At 39.1% G+C, this 16,201-nt stretch overlaps 1 protein-coding gene across 4 annotated transcripts in view; it reads left to right on the top strand.

Annotated features, from left to right (window-relative positions):
- The window catches only part of PRKN (parkin RBR E3 ubiquitin protein ligase), an 802,661-nt gene that overhangs the window by 767,595 nt on the left and 18,865 nt on the right, over positions 1–16,201 (top strand). For all 4 annotated transcript variants that reach the window (XM_068938910.1, XM_068938909.1, XM_068938911.1 and 1 more), the window contains one exon: positions 13,666–13,752. In XM_068938910.1, the coding sequence (XP_068795011.1) occupies positions 13,666–13,752 (87 nt within the window). The remainder of the gene's footprint in view (positions 1–13,665; positions 13,753–16,201) is intronic.

Below are 16,201 nucleotides of genomic sequence, written 5' to 3'. Positions count from 1 at the left end.
CTACCAGTTTTCATGAACTGCATTTTTTCGTGTAGCAGCAGAGAAAAATGATGCAGATATGATTCTCCAGTGTGAAAATAGCACACACCACAACTTACAGGGGCACATTAAAATCCTTTTCTATTTGACAGACACTGATTTTTCCATTATAGTACAAGAAATCATGGCTCTACCTCTTTCTGTTTTGCTGTTTAATTTTGCCTTCCTGTGTACCCAAAAATCAGACTGAAGTTAGAGGGAGCTTGTGAACTGTTGAATTGTGGCACACAATTGCAGTAAACAAACTGCATAAAGGCAATGCAACATAAGACTCAAAATAAGGTTTGCTAATGATCCTTATTTAATAAAAAGCTACAGTAATAGCCCCAAAATACTTCAATAAGACAACTGGGAGCTGTAGTGGTTTGGGGCCATTATTGTTGAGTGCTTTTAATATAGTTTGCAAAAGTAACCTTTCTTTGTTTTCTGTGTGAGCTGGCAGGTTGCCTTTGAAGCTGAAGAACAAAGGTACAGCAGGGTCATGCACTAACGGGCTATTTTCTTTTTTCTTTACATTAAATTCCCAGTAGCAAAGAGAGTGGAATTTTGAGGGGGAAAGAGAAAAAAGATGATATTCTCCGCCAGATCATAATTATTTCAAGGTAGATGATATGTTGGTATTTATCAGTGACCCTTTGATATATTTCTTTCTTCTTTGATTTATTCAGAAAAAAACAAAACAAAACAAAAAAGACCAAAATATCATGATTAGCAACAGAACAGAACCACAGGCACATATGGTCAGGTAATGGGAATTAGAAACACGCAAATAATTTCTTCAGGCCCAGTTTATCTGAATAACACTAGAAAAAAGCCAAGCTGCTTCCCCTCACCCTGGTTAATTATCTGCTTTTTACACAGGTCATGACTATAGAATTTAGCTCACGCTACTCTACTTACTAGTGTTTAATTTGCATAGAATGCCTTAAGGATACCTACTAAATTAGAAAGGTGAAGGCCTCCAAAGACATACCTCTGTTTCTATCCTAAGAGCACTCCGAAGTCCAGTGTTTTTATAGCTGGCATGCTTCCAGCTGTGGCTGCTCCCAAGCCTTTTGCAAGCATGGAAACAATGAGAGGAAGAAAAGATACACCTCATGTTAGATGGTAGCATTGTTCTTACTGTTGCTGGTATAAGAATACTGCTGTTATTGTTATAAGCATGTTATTGCTTTTATTAAGTTCTAAGAGTGATTACAGCAATGAAGTTGTTCTTTTGTTGAAGAGCAATAGGAGAAGAGCAATGCTTTGGGTATGGATGAAGAGAAAGGGAAGATATTGGGGGAGAGACAGCAGAAAAGAAGAGAAATTTCAATTTCTTGTTTTATGACAGTAGGGTTTTAAAAGTATAAAAAAAAAGAAAGAGTTGAAAAAACAAGAGGGAGAGGAGCTTGAACTTTGTTTCAGGAGTACAGTGAAGAGAACCAAAGATGTAAATATAGCCAGAACAATGGACAGAAAAAGTGAATTTCAGTGGCATGCATGGAAAGAGCAATGAGAGGAGGGAGGCCCAGGAAGAAGTGGCTTACCGCAACAGAATGTCTCAAATGGCAACTATCTAGATGTGCTGTGCTTGTCTAGTGACTCTTGACACCATAGAGCTGTATGGACTCATATACTGGATGTCAGAAATGGACAGGTAGGCCCAGATCCTCAGCAGCTGTAAATTAATGTAGCTCCACTGGAGAAGGTGGTGTCATGCCAATTTCCACGAGTCCAGGACATGGCCGATATAGAAAACAATTTATGCATATAATCAGATCATCAGAACACAACCTAATTGTCACATAAGATTAATTTTTAAACTCCTTTTCTTATTAAAACAAGCAATAAGCCAAAGTCAGGTCTGTAGAAGCAGCAAATAAGTCAGGTATTCATCAGCCATGCGTGTTTATTCCAAGGGAAAAGGGATGTGTCAGTTCAGAGGTGCCTTAAAAACAGACATGCCAGTAGGCACAGGGATCTCCTAGTGGTACTTGGAGGGGGAAGATCCTGCTTTTCTGTGGTGTCAAGCAGTGTCCTGCCAACACTGGTAGTCAGTTACACTGTGATTGATTTGCCTTCTCATAGTGGATCCTTTCAGTCAAGGCTGCATCACAGAAGATGAGCTTTTAGTTAAGCATAAACCCTTTGTTTTTATACAAGGGTTTGTTCTGCTCCCACGTTGTACAGAAGTTCCAGCTTGGAGACCAAGTGATCCTTCTTCACGTAGAAATGTGCAAATGTACATTGCATTGGGGTTTTAAGGGTACATCTGCTTTGCTGACAGATGTGCACTTTGTGAACACAATTAGCACAATCTGTGCAAGGTTTAAAAAACATTCTTGTTTCAGAAGAAAATTATTCAAAACCACAAAACTGGCTGTAGCACTGGAGACTACGTATATATATTGAGATATCCTTAATGGGCTCTTGGTTGTGACCAGGACTGCTGGAAAGAACCAGCCCAGCTGTCACTGAGTTGTGTGCGTTTTGAGTCAGGCCTGTGTTTCACAAGAAGTTATCTGCTTTCTCATCCTTGAAAGATGAAGCATGATATTTGCATTATTATCCCAATGCTTGTTCCAGCAGTATTTACAGAACATTTTGCAAGCATGATGCCTCATTCAAGAGAACTAGATCTGTAGGTTTTCAAAATTTGTGCAAGTTCTTTCTCCCTTCTCTTCTAAATCATTTTCATTTTACTTTATTCACCTTGCAGATAACTTGGAGCTGCAGTGCCTGAACCTAAATCCATCCCTCAGAGCTTGGAGGTGATGGAGTTCTGAGTTTTGGCTACATCTAGCTGCAGATATTGAGGCTTAACGCCAAGTTCTCATCTGTTCTCAAAATTTGCCCACAGTTGCCCCATGTTGTTCAGTGTCAATATTCTGGCTCAGAAGCACCTCTAATTAGAATCATCTAATGTAGCATTTTCTCCCAGTAAATTACTATTCATACTCTGAATTTGAACCAAGAAAACTGCGCATGTACATGCTCAGCTGTTGAACTGATTCATGTTCCCTTCAAAGCCTAGCACCTTTCAGTTCAACAGCTGATGACTATATATTCAGTTATTCCCTAATTTTAAAGCAGTCACCTGTTCATAAGACAAACATAGACAGGTAGAAGTAAAAAAGAGGCAGAAGATCATCCCCCTTTCACTCCCCCAAGAATTTCTTTCAGAAAAATACCTAATGCCTTGCTTCATTCAGTTACCAAAGGGAAAGGCACTCTCACTGGATCCTTATGCAGAAGCTCAGCATTTCCTTATGAGAGAGGTACCTATAGAAATCTTTTCACTATTGTGTGTGCTCTCCAGCACATAGGCTATGTTTATAGTTACAAAAAGCATGTGGTACACATGAGCAAGATTGTGAAACCAGCAAAATCCTTAAAACAGCACCATGCTCTATAGTTATCTTAAGTATATTATTTATGCTGTTCTGTTTGCTGAATGGTAATATTTAGCAGGTTGGGTTGGAGGAGGAGGACATTCAGATGTTACGTTATTCAAGAAACGAAGTGCCATGTCCTTGAAATAAAGAGCACCCCTTGCTCCTTTTTATCTGTTTCAGTGCATCTGAATACCATTTCTTCTTTATGAGACTGTCTTGTCAGGACTAGTTTTGCATGTATCAGCTGTTAGTAACCCTGCCACTGGATTTTAGCTTTTGAGTATGGGGTTTTTTTTAAATGTTTTTCAACTGCAAAAGCTTAGCGAAGCCCTCTTGTGCTGATTCCTGTGTCACTGCTGCCATCTTCTGGAAAGTTTTTCGTATTGCTGGATAGGCTTTTTTTAAACTCAGATTAAGAAACCACGAGATGAAGAAAATATGTGCTTCCTTTAGATGGCTACAGCAACGCAGTCTGAGTTGTACAAAATCAGGCTTCATGTGTGCGGGTGCCTAGGTAATGTTAGGGCTTTTTTAAAGCACACAAAGAAAGGAGAGACCTGATTTCCATTGCAGTTCAGTGTGAATTAGGCACTGGGTAATTGCTTAACTCTCATCAGCTTCCCAACCTGCATATGTTCAGTTCTTCATTTCAAGAACGATGTTAATGAATCCATCAGATTTCCAGGTCTGTTTGCACATATAAATGTGCAGCTAGCAGCTCAAATGCCCAGGGCATGCATCCATAGCAGCAGTATTATCATACGGAAATAGGTTTGTCGTACCATTTGGGGTATATTAATTGAACTCCAAAGCTGCTAGAGATGGAGCGAAAGCCACAAACAGTAAATTTCATTCCTTGTGACATTCCTTATGACCAGCAACATGCATTCAGCAACAAATATCTTCTTTTAAACTTGGGAGAAGTGATAAGGTGCAGTTTATTCTAATATAGCTTCAGCCACTTTGTGGCAAAAAACCTTTTTGACACAATACAGGTAAAGTGCTAGAACCTCTGCAGCAGAAATATTTTGAAAGATACTCTGTTATGCCTGTTACAAAATGCTTTGTCTCTGACTTTATAAAGGCACCTGAAGATAACTATAATTTCCCCTCTTTATATCCTACTTCCTCATAAATAAGGCTTCCTTCCTTGTAAAATTTTACTTCAGATTCTTCTTTGTATCTATTTTAGGGATGACAGCATTTTTTCTTTAGGACATAATGCATGGTCTGACTTTCTTCATTCTAGAGTAAATACAGTATTGTTCCTTTGGAGTTATAGTGTATTTCTATTAGTGCGAGAGATACAGAGTGTATGTTTTAATATAGGCTTATGTGTGTTACATATTTACAAGTTTGGGATTTTTTTTCTTTTTATCAGTAGTAAGTGGAATACTACGTTCTTTAGTGAGATATTCAAAATATAGAAAGTATTCTCCACTAGATTTAAAAAAAAAAGATTAAAAAAAAATCATAGTTTAGATACATTTTACATCCTTGACTGCCTTTAAAATGTTCCTCCTAGTCATAAATCCCTCTGATTCCCTTATCCCTTGCACTTAGTTTCTAGTGTATTCCATTAAATGATAAAGAGGGAATAATAGTTTTTTCCTCAGTGGTTTCCCATATAAATGCCATATAATTTAATATGGAAATCATCTGTATAAATCTTACATTTACCTGCATCCATTTTGCATTTTCATAGTCATCCAGGCATAAAATTGCTCAAAATTATAAGCTAAAGAGATGCGTCTAGGCACTTGCACCACTCCTTCAGTTACTTCAGTGGGCATGAAATGAAGCCAATATACAAATGTTTGTTCTCTCCAGTGGTGCCAGCAAGAATGTAACACTAGCTTAAATTTCTTTATCATGTCTGTACTACACAGTGAAGTCAGGGATCTATGTACTTCTGCATCCCCAAGCTAGCTCCGAGCAGTGCTGAAGCATCTACCCAGCGTAATACAGCATCATGCAGAGACAGTAGCCCAGGTCCCAAAAGCGCTATAGCTGCATTAGCTACAGATTCCTGACATGGCTGTAAGACTTCCAGCAGGGCTAGCTCAAAGCTTCTCAGCGGTGTAGCTGCAAGCAAAATTCAGTTTTGTCATCTGAGGAAGAAGGGACTCAACTCCTGCTGCTGTGGAAATGAGAGGAGGTGGCGAGGAGAAGAGAGCATGCGGGGATGAGGAGACAGGGAGGAAGGCTTGCTCTTGCTCCCCAGCTGCTCTTGGGGTTAAGCACAACTGCCCTAAGGAGCAGTGTTTAACATCAGAGGACTTTTCATACTCCCTGCAGTACCAGGAACTAGAAGCCTGGCTCTCTCCCTAACTGTTTGGAGCCCTTGTGCAGGTGAGGCACATGGATGTTATGCTGCTGCCTTTAGCAGTCTGCTGCTGTAGGCAGCTGCCTACTTTGCTGCAGCTTCTTTGGCTGCTTTTCCCAGAGTCAGCTGGGTTAGCATCAGCGTGGACATCTCTTCCCTGTGCCCCAGTGCAGAGCACTGCTCTGCTCACGGTAGGTGCTGTGCAGATCTACCAGGGCCACATATATCTGTTTGGATAACCAAAGAAATCCACGATTTTTTTAGTGGTAAGATCTGACTCTATTACACACACATAACAGCACAAGCAGCCGTTTTTCATACTATCAGTATACCACGCAAGTCATTACAAATTCTCCTTAGCAGTGTTTTATAGACTTTTCATTCTTTTTTTCTGAAATGGGCTAGCTTGCCTTACATCCCAGTCGATGTGCTGAGAACAGGACTGTGCAATACCCTTATGCGTAGGTAGGGGGCAATTCAGAAGGGGGCTAGAGTGGACCGATGAGGTTGCCCGTGCACATAAATCAGTAATCAGGAGATCTGGGGAGGTCTGAGAGATGTATTCTGAGCATGTGCCATGCATGTTACCAATCCATCTTATAGGGTAAGACAGCCTGATGCCAGGAAGGCTCCAGAAGAGGCTGTCTGTTTGCAGACGCAAACTCTTCGGCACTCGCTGAAGAGACTCGGGCTCTGAATGCCATCATCTTACGTCTTAGCAAATGAGCCTGTGGGTCCTTTTGTGTAACTCAGCAGGAAGGATTTCACTTTTAGATTCAATAGAAAAACGTGGAAATCTCTAAGACATTTTGATGCAGTCCTATACTTAAAGCTTTTAATGTTTATAGAAAATTACCACTTATAATATTGGTGGCAAATTGCCCTTAGATTGCAAGAGCTGCACAGAGACTGCAGCTATATTTTTGACACCATGTTTTGATAGAGTGTTGTTCTCCTCACAAAAATTTGATTTTAGATGAAATATGAATAGTAAGCGTGTGTACTTTATTATAAGGAAAAACATCAAGATTGTTCTGCAAGTACTACCATATTTTGCAGTTGCATTACATCTGATCAAGCTGGTATCATTAAAAATGGATACTTTTTCTCCTGTGGTGTTTATCTTTATGGTAGTATTTACAGGGTTTTATATAACTGACAATGGGCAAAGCTGCAAATGCTAGGTAAACATAGCTACTGCAAATGGTAAATATTCTGTTTTTAAAGGTTCTTGCTCTAAGCACAAGAAATACCAAAAAACAGGGCATATGGCTGACAGTCTCATACTTGGTGCTTGATGTAACAAATTGCCAGAGGCAAAGTCAATCCAGTACCCAAAATCCATTCACATCAGTAGCTCAGCAAGGACTGTGACATTCTGCTAAATAAAAAGGGGCGGGGGGGGGGGGGGGGAGGAGAGGGGAGAGAGGGGTTAATTGGCTTTGGATGGAAATAAATGCCAAAGTACAAAGTTTCAAAGTACAAAATGCTTAGTCTGTGTTTAGGTAGGTTTGAACTCTAGCCAAGCAATCAGACTGCTCTCTTACTCAAGGTTTATATAGTATACAGTAAAACCATTTCTAGTGAAATTTGGGGCTTAGGGTTTTTTTTTCCCCCCACAAAAATACTTTTTCTGCAGGTATGCATCACTATAACATTGTAATTTATACTTTGTAAAGTGCAATTAGAAGTTATGTTTACCTAAACAGAAATACACTATAAAGAGAGATGACATTGGGTAGTATGGGGAGTGCCTTTTTATATGTCATTCACTGGTGGTTTTGCTTTGCCTTAAGGCATGCCTGCATTTTCACTATAAATCTTTGCTCCAATCAGCAGCTTATAGTTTGACTACAAAAGCTCATTTAGGACTGCAACTTGATGCCTTATCATATTTTACATTTTCAAGGTCTTTTTTTGACCAGGTGATGATGTCATCAGGTGAAGAGAAAGAATCTCTTGCCTTCCAGTGTTTTATTTGTGCTATTTAATTAAACACTCTGCAGGGAAAAAATCAAGTTAAAAAAATCATGATGGCCTGATTAAAAAATAAAAAATAAAAAAGCTCTACAAACCCTATATTCACTTAAACAACTGCTGCTTGGAATTCATATGAGCTTCTGTATGATTTGTGCTGTCTACTTATTTGCGCTCTCCCAATCATATTTTCATTTTCTAAAACAACAAAGCATGGAAACACTATAGCTATTATCTTTATTAGACTGAGATTTGGCTTTACGAAACCAAGGTGTGGCTCTTCTGAGCAATGATCTTAGATGGTTATAGGGGAGTCCAATGTTTAAAAACTATAAATCTCTCTTACGGTGCTCCTGTGAGGCCTTGGACAGGCTTCTTTGGTGTGAATCCTCGATGGTATTCAGGTTTCCACATTAATTTAATTAAGATCTTCACACTTTAAGGATCTGGGCCTAGGGATTTCTCTCAGTCAGGCTCCAATTGCTAAAATAGGAATAATAGCACTTTGCTGCTTCAAGAGCATTGTAACATTGTAAATAGCACAGATTTGCTCACAATTCCAAGATGCTCTGCGAGGTTCACGATCAAAGCCATACAAGTATCCTAGAATGCTACATTTTTCTGCTTTGATGTGTAGTATATAACCAAGCTGTTTTCAAACACAAAAATGACTCTAGCTCTTTCTATGTATTAGATTATACTTAGTTTCCCTAGTGTTCTCTCTGAAGGCTATAGGCTTCCCACATTATGACAGCACATTATATACATTTTTCTGGCAGCTCATTAAATAATAAAATTAACACCTGCCATCTGTGGTTTATTTCACCCTCAGCATGAATTACGATTGTAAGGGAGCACTCTGTTTTGTTTTTATGGACTTGTTTTGGGAGGAAAGAGTGGGTAGAGATGTTGAAGACTGAGTTTCTGTAGTACATATTTGCCTGAGAAGGCAAGCTAAAAGTTGTAAGCCCTTCATTTTACTGAAGGGTGGTAAGATCTGTGGTTATCCTTCATTCATATAGTCCTGCTTTTGAGGAACCTTTTCCTGTCTTGCATACAAGGTTTACCCTAATAGCAGAAAGCTCCACGGGGAGCAGAGAGATGTTGATCCTTCCTTTATTTAGCAGCTTTAGTTTTCATGATTCCCACCTGTAGTAATTGGTCCAGACAGCCAGCACTGAATGAGGGAAGGTCAAAGAGAAAAGGTTGAAGAACTGAGAACACAAACAATCTCGACAAACATGCTAATCAATATAGTCTCAATGACAACAGGTCACATCAGGAGAAACTGGTTTCATTCTGTTATGAGGTTACAAGTCTGGTAAGAAAAGAAAGTTGTACAAAAACAATTTAGATTCAAACTATAGAATGTTCTGACAAGGAAATTACCACCATAATATGTCAGTAAAGGACTTTAGGGGACTGGGTTCCAACTGAAAGGATGACGAGAAAGAAGGTGTGTGCAGCAACAGTCTCACCACTACCGTATGACAGTATGCATGCTGCACTGGGTGGTGGTTGTGTAGAGACACCTTTTCTGAGGAGAATCGCTGAGCAGCAGGGATGCTAGTGGCATTCTAGAGAGTTTGATAATAAACCTGTCACTATTCAATATTTCTCAGTGATCCAGAAATAAATACAAAACCTCAGTTGATAGGAATGATGCAGAGACTGGTGAAATAACAATTCATGACAAATACAAGACAGTTTCCAGAAAAGTGCTATGGATATGATTTGGGCCTGGGGGGGCGGGCAGGAGGAATGGCGTAATCAGTGACCAACTTAGAGTTTCTCTGTTTAGCTTAAAGAAGATTAGGAGGTAGCTTGATTTCAATATATAACTACCTTCACAGGAAGAAAATATGTGATACTGAAAGGCTGTTTTAGCAGAGAAATGTAAAGCAGGAAGCAGTGGCTGGAAGCTGTGTACAGAAAGAGTCAACCCGTAAATTAGATACAATTTTTAACAGTGATTTTGAATAGCTGTTAAAACACTGTACCAGAGGTATGAGTAGATCTTTGCTCACCTGATGTTTTTAAGCTAGACTTGAATGTCCTTTTTGGAAGATATGCTTTGGCCAAACTGAATATCATACTTTGTCTTCAGTCTAGCTAATAGTGACTACTGTAGCAGTGAAGATGTGACAGCCCAGATTTCATGATGGATTGCACAAGCCTTCTAAGAAATCTATGTATATTCTTGAGTCACTAGTTCACACAGAAGTCCCTAGCAGTGCACCGATAGTGCTGCAGATTGAACCTTGGATATGAGTACCTTACTACAAGCTTGCCTTCATTTTGCTATGTAGACACACAGAAGGAGGTAAGAGTAAAAAAGAAAGGGAATATCTGAGCTGAGGATAACTTAAAAATAACAGTAGGAAGGTCAAACTTGAAGGTTTTTGTAGGGATTCAGGAATGGGAGTATTGTATTTGAAGTATTTTGGATGAAAGACAATTTTAACAGTAACATTTGACAAGTATCACAGGGAGACACTATCAGTGCAAGAGACCAAAGAAGAGGAGTTTGCAGTAGGCAAGAGTGAGAATGAGAGGGGTCATGTTCAGTCCAAGGAAAAGTAGATCTGTGAAAAGGAAATGGCAGAATCCTCTTTCTAAAAAACCGATTCGCTTAGCATATAAAAGATAATTTTCCTTTCATTCAAAATAAGAGCTACATTCTGCTCTCCTTTCCAAACTTAAAACACTGTGAAAGGTCTAGTCTGAAACATTTGAGAAAATAGCTTGGTTCCACCACCCTAGTTTTTTTCTGCATCACTCTGGCGCTGCAAATGTCAATTCTGGGGTTTCAATTGCATAAAATTGGCCAGAGTTCAGATAGACTTTGGCTTTTGTTTGAATGATCATAAAGACCGGAGCATTTTAAAAGCAGGATCTGGATCCCTGTTGAGACTTTGAATACCTCTTTTTCTGAGGTCACTTGGATTCAGGATTTCTTCTTAGGTCCCTCTCATATACATTTTTACAGTTGATTAAAAAATCAACTGTAATGATATACATTTTTACAGCACAAAATGCCCATAATAGCACACACAGAGGTTATGTTAATTTCCAGTGCCTAAATCCTTTAAGTGCTTTGGGGATTTCCCTGTTAATCCTCATTTTGATGCATAAACCTACAGGGTAGGTTTCACACCTTTGGGATTTTGTTTTCCAACCAAAGAGTCTTTCAAGGGTAGCAACAGTAAGTGCTAAATACACAAAGTTCTCCAATAGTTCTTATTATCACAGTCATCTGACGGTCTTCTTGGCAAATAAAGGAGAGAAAATGTGGCTATTAGTAGTAATTACATGAAAAGTAATTTTAAACACATGCTATCATCAAATTTATGAAAAAGTGTTAAAACCTGATTAAACAACTTAAATCCTTTTCTTTCTGTGGGCAAACTAACTTTATTAATATTAATGAAGCCACAAAGTACAGGTTAACTGTCAGCATTTTTACAGTTGCTGTATGTCATTCCTGACACTGTATATTTTCCATATCTGAATGTAAAAAATGAAACTATCACAAACTTCTCTTTGTTGTTGTGACATGCGTTTTCTTTGTGATGCACGCTTTGCCATAAAAAGGGAGTGTTTAATGCATTTTTAGGGGGGAGATGCTTTTTTTTCTGGAAAACTGATAATCTTCCAGGGTGTTCTTTTGCCACAAAACCGATTTGACATCTCATCCATTATCTAATAAGATGTGAAAAGAGTATCCTGTATCACCAAAAAAATCAGACTTTGTTTCATCACAAGCATGCGACAGGATCTGTCATGGACTTGCTTGCAGGATAAAAAATTGTCACGGTACGCACAGTCATGCAAGTTTCTGATAGAGCAGACTTAATGGGGAAAATATTGGTAAACACCACTGTGATCTTGCTCCTGAGAATATTTTATTTTAAAAGTAAGTATAAAAAGTGCCCTGTATAGTGACAAAAATGCATATCACACCTTTAAATAGTACAGCATGAGTTTATGAATAGCATTGTTATAATAAATACGAACGGCATGCAGACTACATTGTGAGGCAGCTGGAATGTCTTTACAAAATATGTGTCCTTTTTTTTATTTTCTTCAGTATTTCCCCCTTTTTAAGCTTTATGAAATGTGCAAAATTACACTTGCATGGGAATTATGAGAGAGAGAAGAAGGAATTGTGAGAGGAGAGGGAGAAAAGGAAGCTGAGGCATTTTGTGATAAGGCAGTTATAACAACTGTATACAAAACCCTTTCAGACAAGTGTGTTCAGAAGGAAATAAAAAGTCAGGAAGGAAAAAGAGAATGGGACACACATGGCAGGAAGCACAGTTCAGCCTGGCCACAACCTTAATTCTTAAGCAATAACACGTCTTTGAGATGCTAGGTATTGAAAGAGTTCATCTGTATATGTGTTTGGGCTCACCATGGCTGAAACTGTACCACTGTACCACTACTGTAGTGCAAATTTTTGAGTTTGTTGTTGTTATTAAATTATCAAATATAATAATACAGCATTATTGCAAAAGTGCCTCCTTTGTTAAATTCTCTTCTAGCAAACGCAAACGCATTAGCAGATCAATGTTAGTTAAAGTAAAATAAAACATTTTAAATCATTGGGAAAGCAGTGAAGAAAAGAGACAAGAAAGCAAAGTGGTGATTTTGTCTGATACCACTGGAAGATAAAACACTCCATTCCTCCACTCCAAGTTTCCCTGACTTTCTGAAGAACAGAATCAACCATTTTGGACTTTCACAATGCCTCTTTTCCTAAAAGTCTAGTTTCTTTAGCATGACAATGAAATATGATTTTCAGTGGCTCTTACGAAAGTGTCAATGAGGCTTGAAAGAGTTCAAAATAAAATTGCAAAAGATAGTATTCATGGCAGACAAATGTTCCAGTGTCACGTCCTCCTCATATGCCTATTCATTACATGTGAATGCAGCTCTGCATCTAAAAATCAAGGCTGTTTTATCAGTCTGGCTTATAATGCCAGTCAAAATTACTCACTGGTGAGAGATCTTTCAGAGTCTGCAGGTATATCAAGACAGTATGGCTTTAGAACAGCATGAGAGAGACCCATTTTACATTATTGACTTTTTCTCTTACCTGCAGAGACACAGAAATTAATGCAGCATTGATGGGTCAAAGATTTTGTCACATGCCAAGACAGATATCTTCATTTTAGAGTTAAAAAAAATGCATCAAACTTGATACATATGAACCAGTTTAGGTAGCAGTAGCAGCTCAACCTAAGGGATGAACAATTGTTTTACTCTTCTGCAAGAGACATTACTTTTGGATGAACCCTTATGTAAAGAGCAACAGAATTTAAGGAAGGTGAAACCTCAACGACTGCTAGAAATGCAATAAGGGTCTAGGGGTAGTCCCTTAAAACTCATGTAGGTAACCAATCGTTCTGTTCTTTCTATGGATTTTGTTTTAAACTACTCCATAAAAGTCCATGTAAAGGACACAATTTTGTATAAAATGTTATTTCAGATGACTTATACAAAGTTGTCATCTCCTAGCAAATTCAATAGTTTTCCACAGAGAATGTGTTTTATCCACAATTATATGAATAGATTACTTCCATTAGTAAACACTATAAAGCAGAACTACATGTTTTAGCTGTTTTACCCTTCTTGTATAAATAGATTTCACTGTAGGAGAAACACACCCAGCAGTATCTAGTATGACTATATCCCTAAATGGACCATATAGCAAAACCCTATTTTTAATAATAACATTTATTTTCTTTCACTGAAGAAACGTATCATAATAACTGCAAAATTGTTGTGTTAATGATCAGTTTGTCCGGTAAGACGCATAATTAGGAGGATTATGGGAATTTGAAGGGATGAGGAGGGCAAGAGATCATCTGCTGTGTGACTCTTTATGATTGTAATCTACTGTCTGTATTCCTAATGTGTTTTTATGACTTGTTTGTTTTTCAGTTTGTGTTCTGCCGTGAATGTAAAGAAGAGTACCACGAAGGGGAATGCAGCTCTCTCCTCAGCACACATGGAGCTGTGGCCCAGAAGGTAGGGAAATAACTCATTACATCCTTGGCCCAGCTAGCGCAGCATTTGTCAAATGGGTCCTAATTATAATCCTAAATAAAAGCAATTATGTTCATGTTGAATTGTCCAGTGCCAAATTGGCTTTGCTATGGATTTCAGACACTTTAATTGACAGAGCAGTTGAGTTCTATCAGAAGCATACACTGCTTTACCATCATTTGATAAAGAAAAGGCCGTCCCAATAGGCTTTTGAGGTTGACTCCTATTCATTGTGAGCATCTTTGAAATGCTTTCTGTAGTCTTGCTGCCCTTCAGCTTATATTCAGTGCGCTAGTCAGGAAGTCATATGGATTTGGACTGAATACCAGGGTTTTTATATAGCCTAGGCTGAAAATGCTGTTGGTAGTTTATATTTTAGCTTAGAGAAATAAAAAATGAATTGCCTAGGCTGGAAGCTGTTAGGTGGTCATTACTCTAGACTACTCTATAATTTTATACCTATTGTATATAGACGTAGACAGAAAATAGTTTTTCTCTCCCAGCATTTTTCTTTTTTGAGATTCCATTTTCCCTCTTCTCCATGAAAAATAAACCAATCTTTCAAAAAAAAAAAAAAAAGCAAGGGGAGAGAGAAAGTACAAGGAACAGGAGAAGTTACCCCTAAATATCTCATACATTGACGGCCAGGGTGCTCCCCTTGGAAACAGAAAACTAAGACTGAAATGTCTGACATGTCTGATGCTATGCGGAGACTTGACCGCTGAGTCCTCACACAGTCCAGCGTGCAGACGCAGGGCTGTGGGCAGGTGCTGAAAGGGGCTGGTGGCCAGCTGTCTGCCCTGCATGCCCAGCTCGCGTGCAGGCCTGCAGGCAGGCTCTCTCTGGGGCTGGCTCTTGGAGCTTCTCCTGTAGGGACTGGGAGGGACCTGGGGCCCACTGGAAAACTTTGCCATGTGTTACCATTCGATGCTTCATTTGCTATACTTGGGGAGCCTTGCACTAGGCTATGCCCTGTGTAGAGGTTGTTCTCTTTAACCTTTCTTATTGAAGCTCTTATTGTACTTTGTGCAAAGAATTAAACATTCACTGAGCCAGAGATAAACAGCCTGTAGCCTGGTGGCTTAGGACATCTACCTCTGGTGCCCTGGAACATAAAAACAGCTGTGCTGTGTGAGACTGAAAATTCATCTAGCTCAGTACCTTGCCTCTCACAGCTAGGCATCAGGCACTGACGCCTGGAGGAGAGTGCAGGAGTACAGTGATGCTCCATTTCCTGAATACTTTCCCAGGCTCTAGTGATTTGTGACTCAGATGTGGTATTTTGTGTTTTGGCCATCAGCAAATTTTTATTCTATATATTTGTGCAATCCCTTTTGTGAAGCCATGTGTACTTCTAGGATTCACAGTACTCTGTGACAAGGAGTTTCACAACTTAGCTACACTCTATGAAGAAATGAAGAAAGATCTGATTTTGTTTGCAGTAGCCTTAAAACACTGTCCCAGCTACCGTTCACATTTATGTAAAAACAAAACAGCTTCAACAGAGGAATTGAGAGACTAACTAAAATAGCCAGTAGCCTTGGTAAACTGGTGGACCAGGGCTCAACGTCTTGTCTAAATTAAGTAGAGCTAAAACTTAAGTATGTCTCAACATGAACAGTGAGCACTGTTCCCACTGCGCTATTGATGCCCATTTTAAAAAAGTGTCATTTATGATTCTCAAAAGAAAAATTTTGAGAAGTTGAGCAGAAAGTAGCCACATCTGTCCATCAGGCAGTCTGAAAAGTTGGTCCAGAAAAGGTGAATTAAGCTCAGTAAGGTACTTATTTGGAACTCAGTGACAACTCGTCACTATTTGCCATACCTAATTGATTGTCAAAGCAGAGGGATGTTTCCCATAGCCTGGGAGCCCCTCTTGGCAGTCACCTCCTCTTTCCTCCAGCAGTCAGTCACTGTGGGAAGTGCAATCTCACCTCCACATGGCTGACCCCTCCTTAGGGTGCCATCCAAGCTGCCCTCCCTTCTTTTATCTGTCAACAAAGGATGCCAAGATCATCTCAGCCATTGCCCCGCACCTTGACGCGACTTAAATTCAGTTTTGCCTAGATTACTGAAAGCTTTGACCAGTCATGGCACCCTACAACTGATTTTAACGAACTTGGCTATGTGGAAGTTAGAATTTGTACAGTTTGCATGCTCTAGAGCGAAAAATAAAAGTATATTGGGAAAAGTCAGAAGACATTAGGAAGAAGTGGTTATTTTAAACTTTTGTGTATTGTCTTGCATTCTCCTGGTAGACGATATTTGTGCTACATCCACCTGGTCCTGTATCTAGCACATAAATTGCATCCAAGTAGATCTGTTGACTTAGGAAAGTTGACTAGTATAGCTGTTCCAGTGTAGTGTAAACATGGCAGCTGTTCCTGAAAAACTTCCCTGTACTCTCATGTTCCAGAATAGCTAAATGATA

Source organism: Struthio camelus, chromosome 3, assembly GCF_040807025.1.
Source record: "Struthio camelus isolate bStrCam1 chromosome 3, bStrCam1.hap1, whole genome shotgun sequence".
In the NCBI taxonomy this organism is placed as follows: domain Eukaryota; kingdom Metazoa; phylum Chordata; class Aves; order Struthioniformes; family Struthionidae; genus Struthio; species Struthio camelus.
Note: the sequence above shows the minus strand (reverse complement) of the source record. Positions and strands in the feature narration are given on the sequence as shown.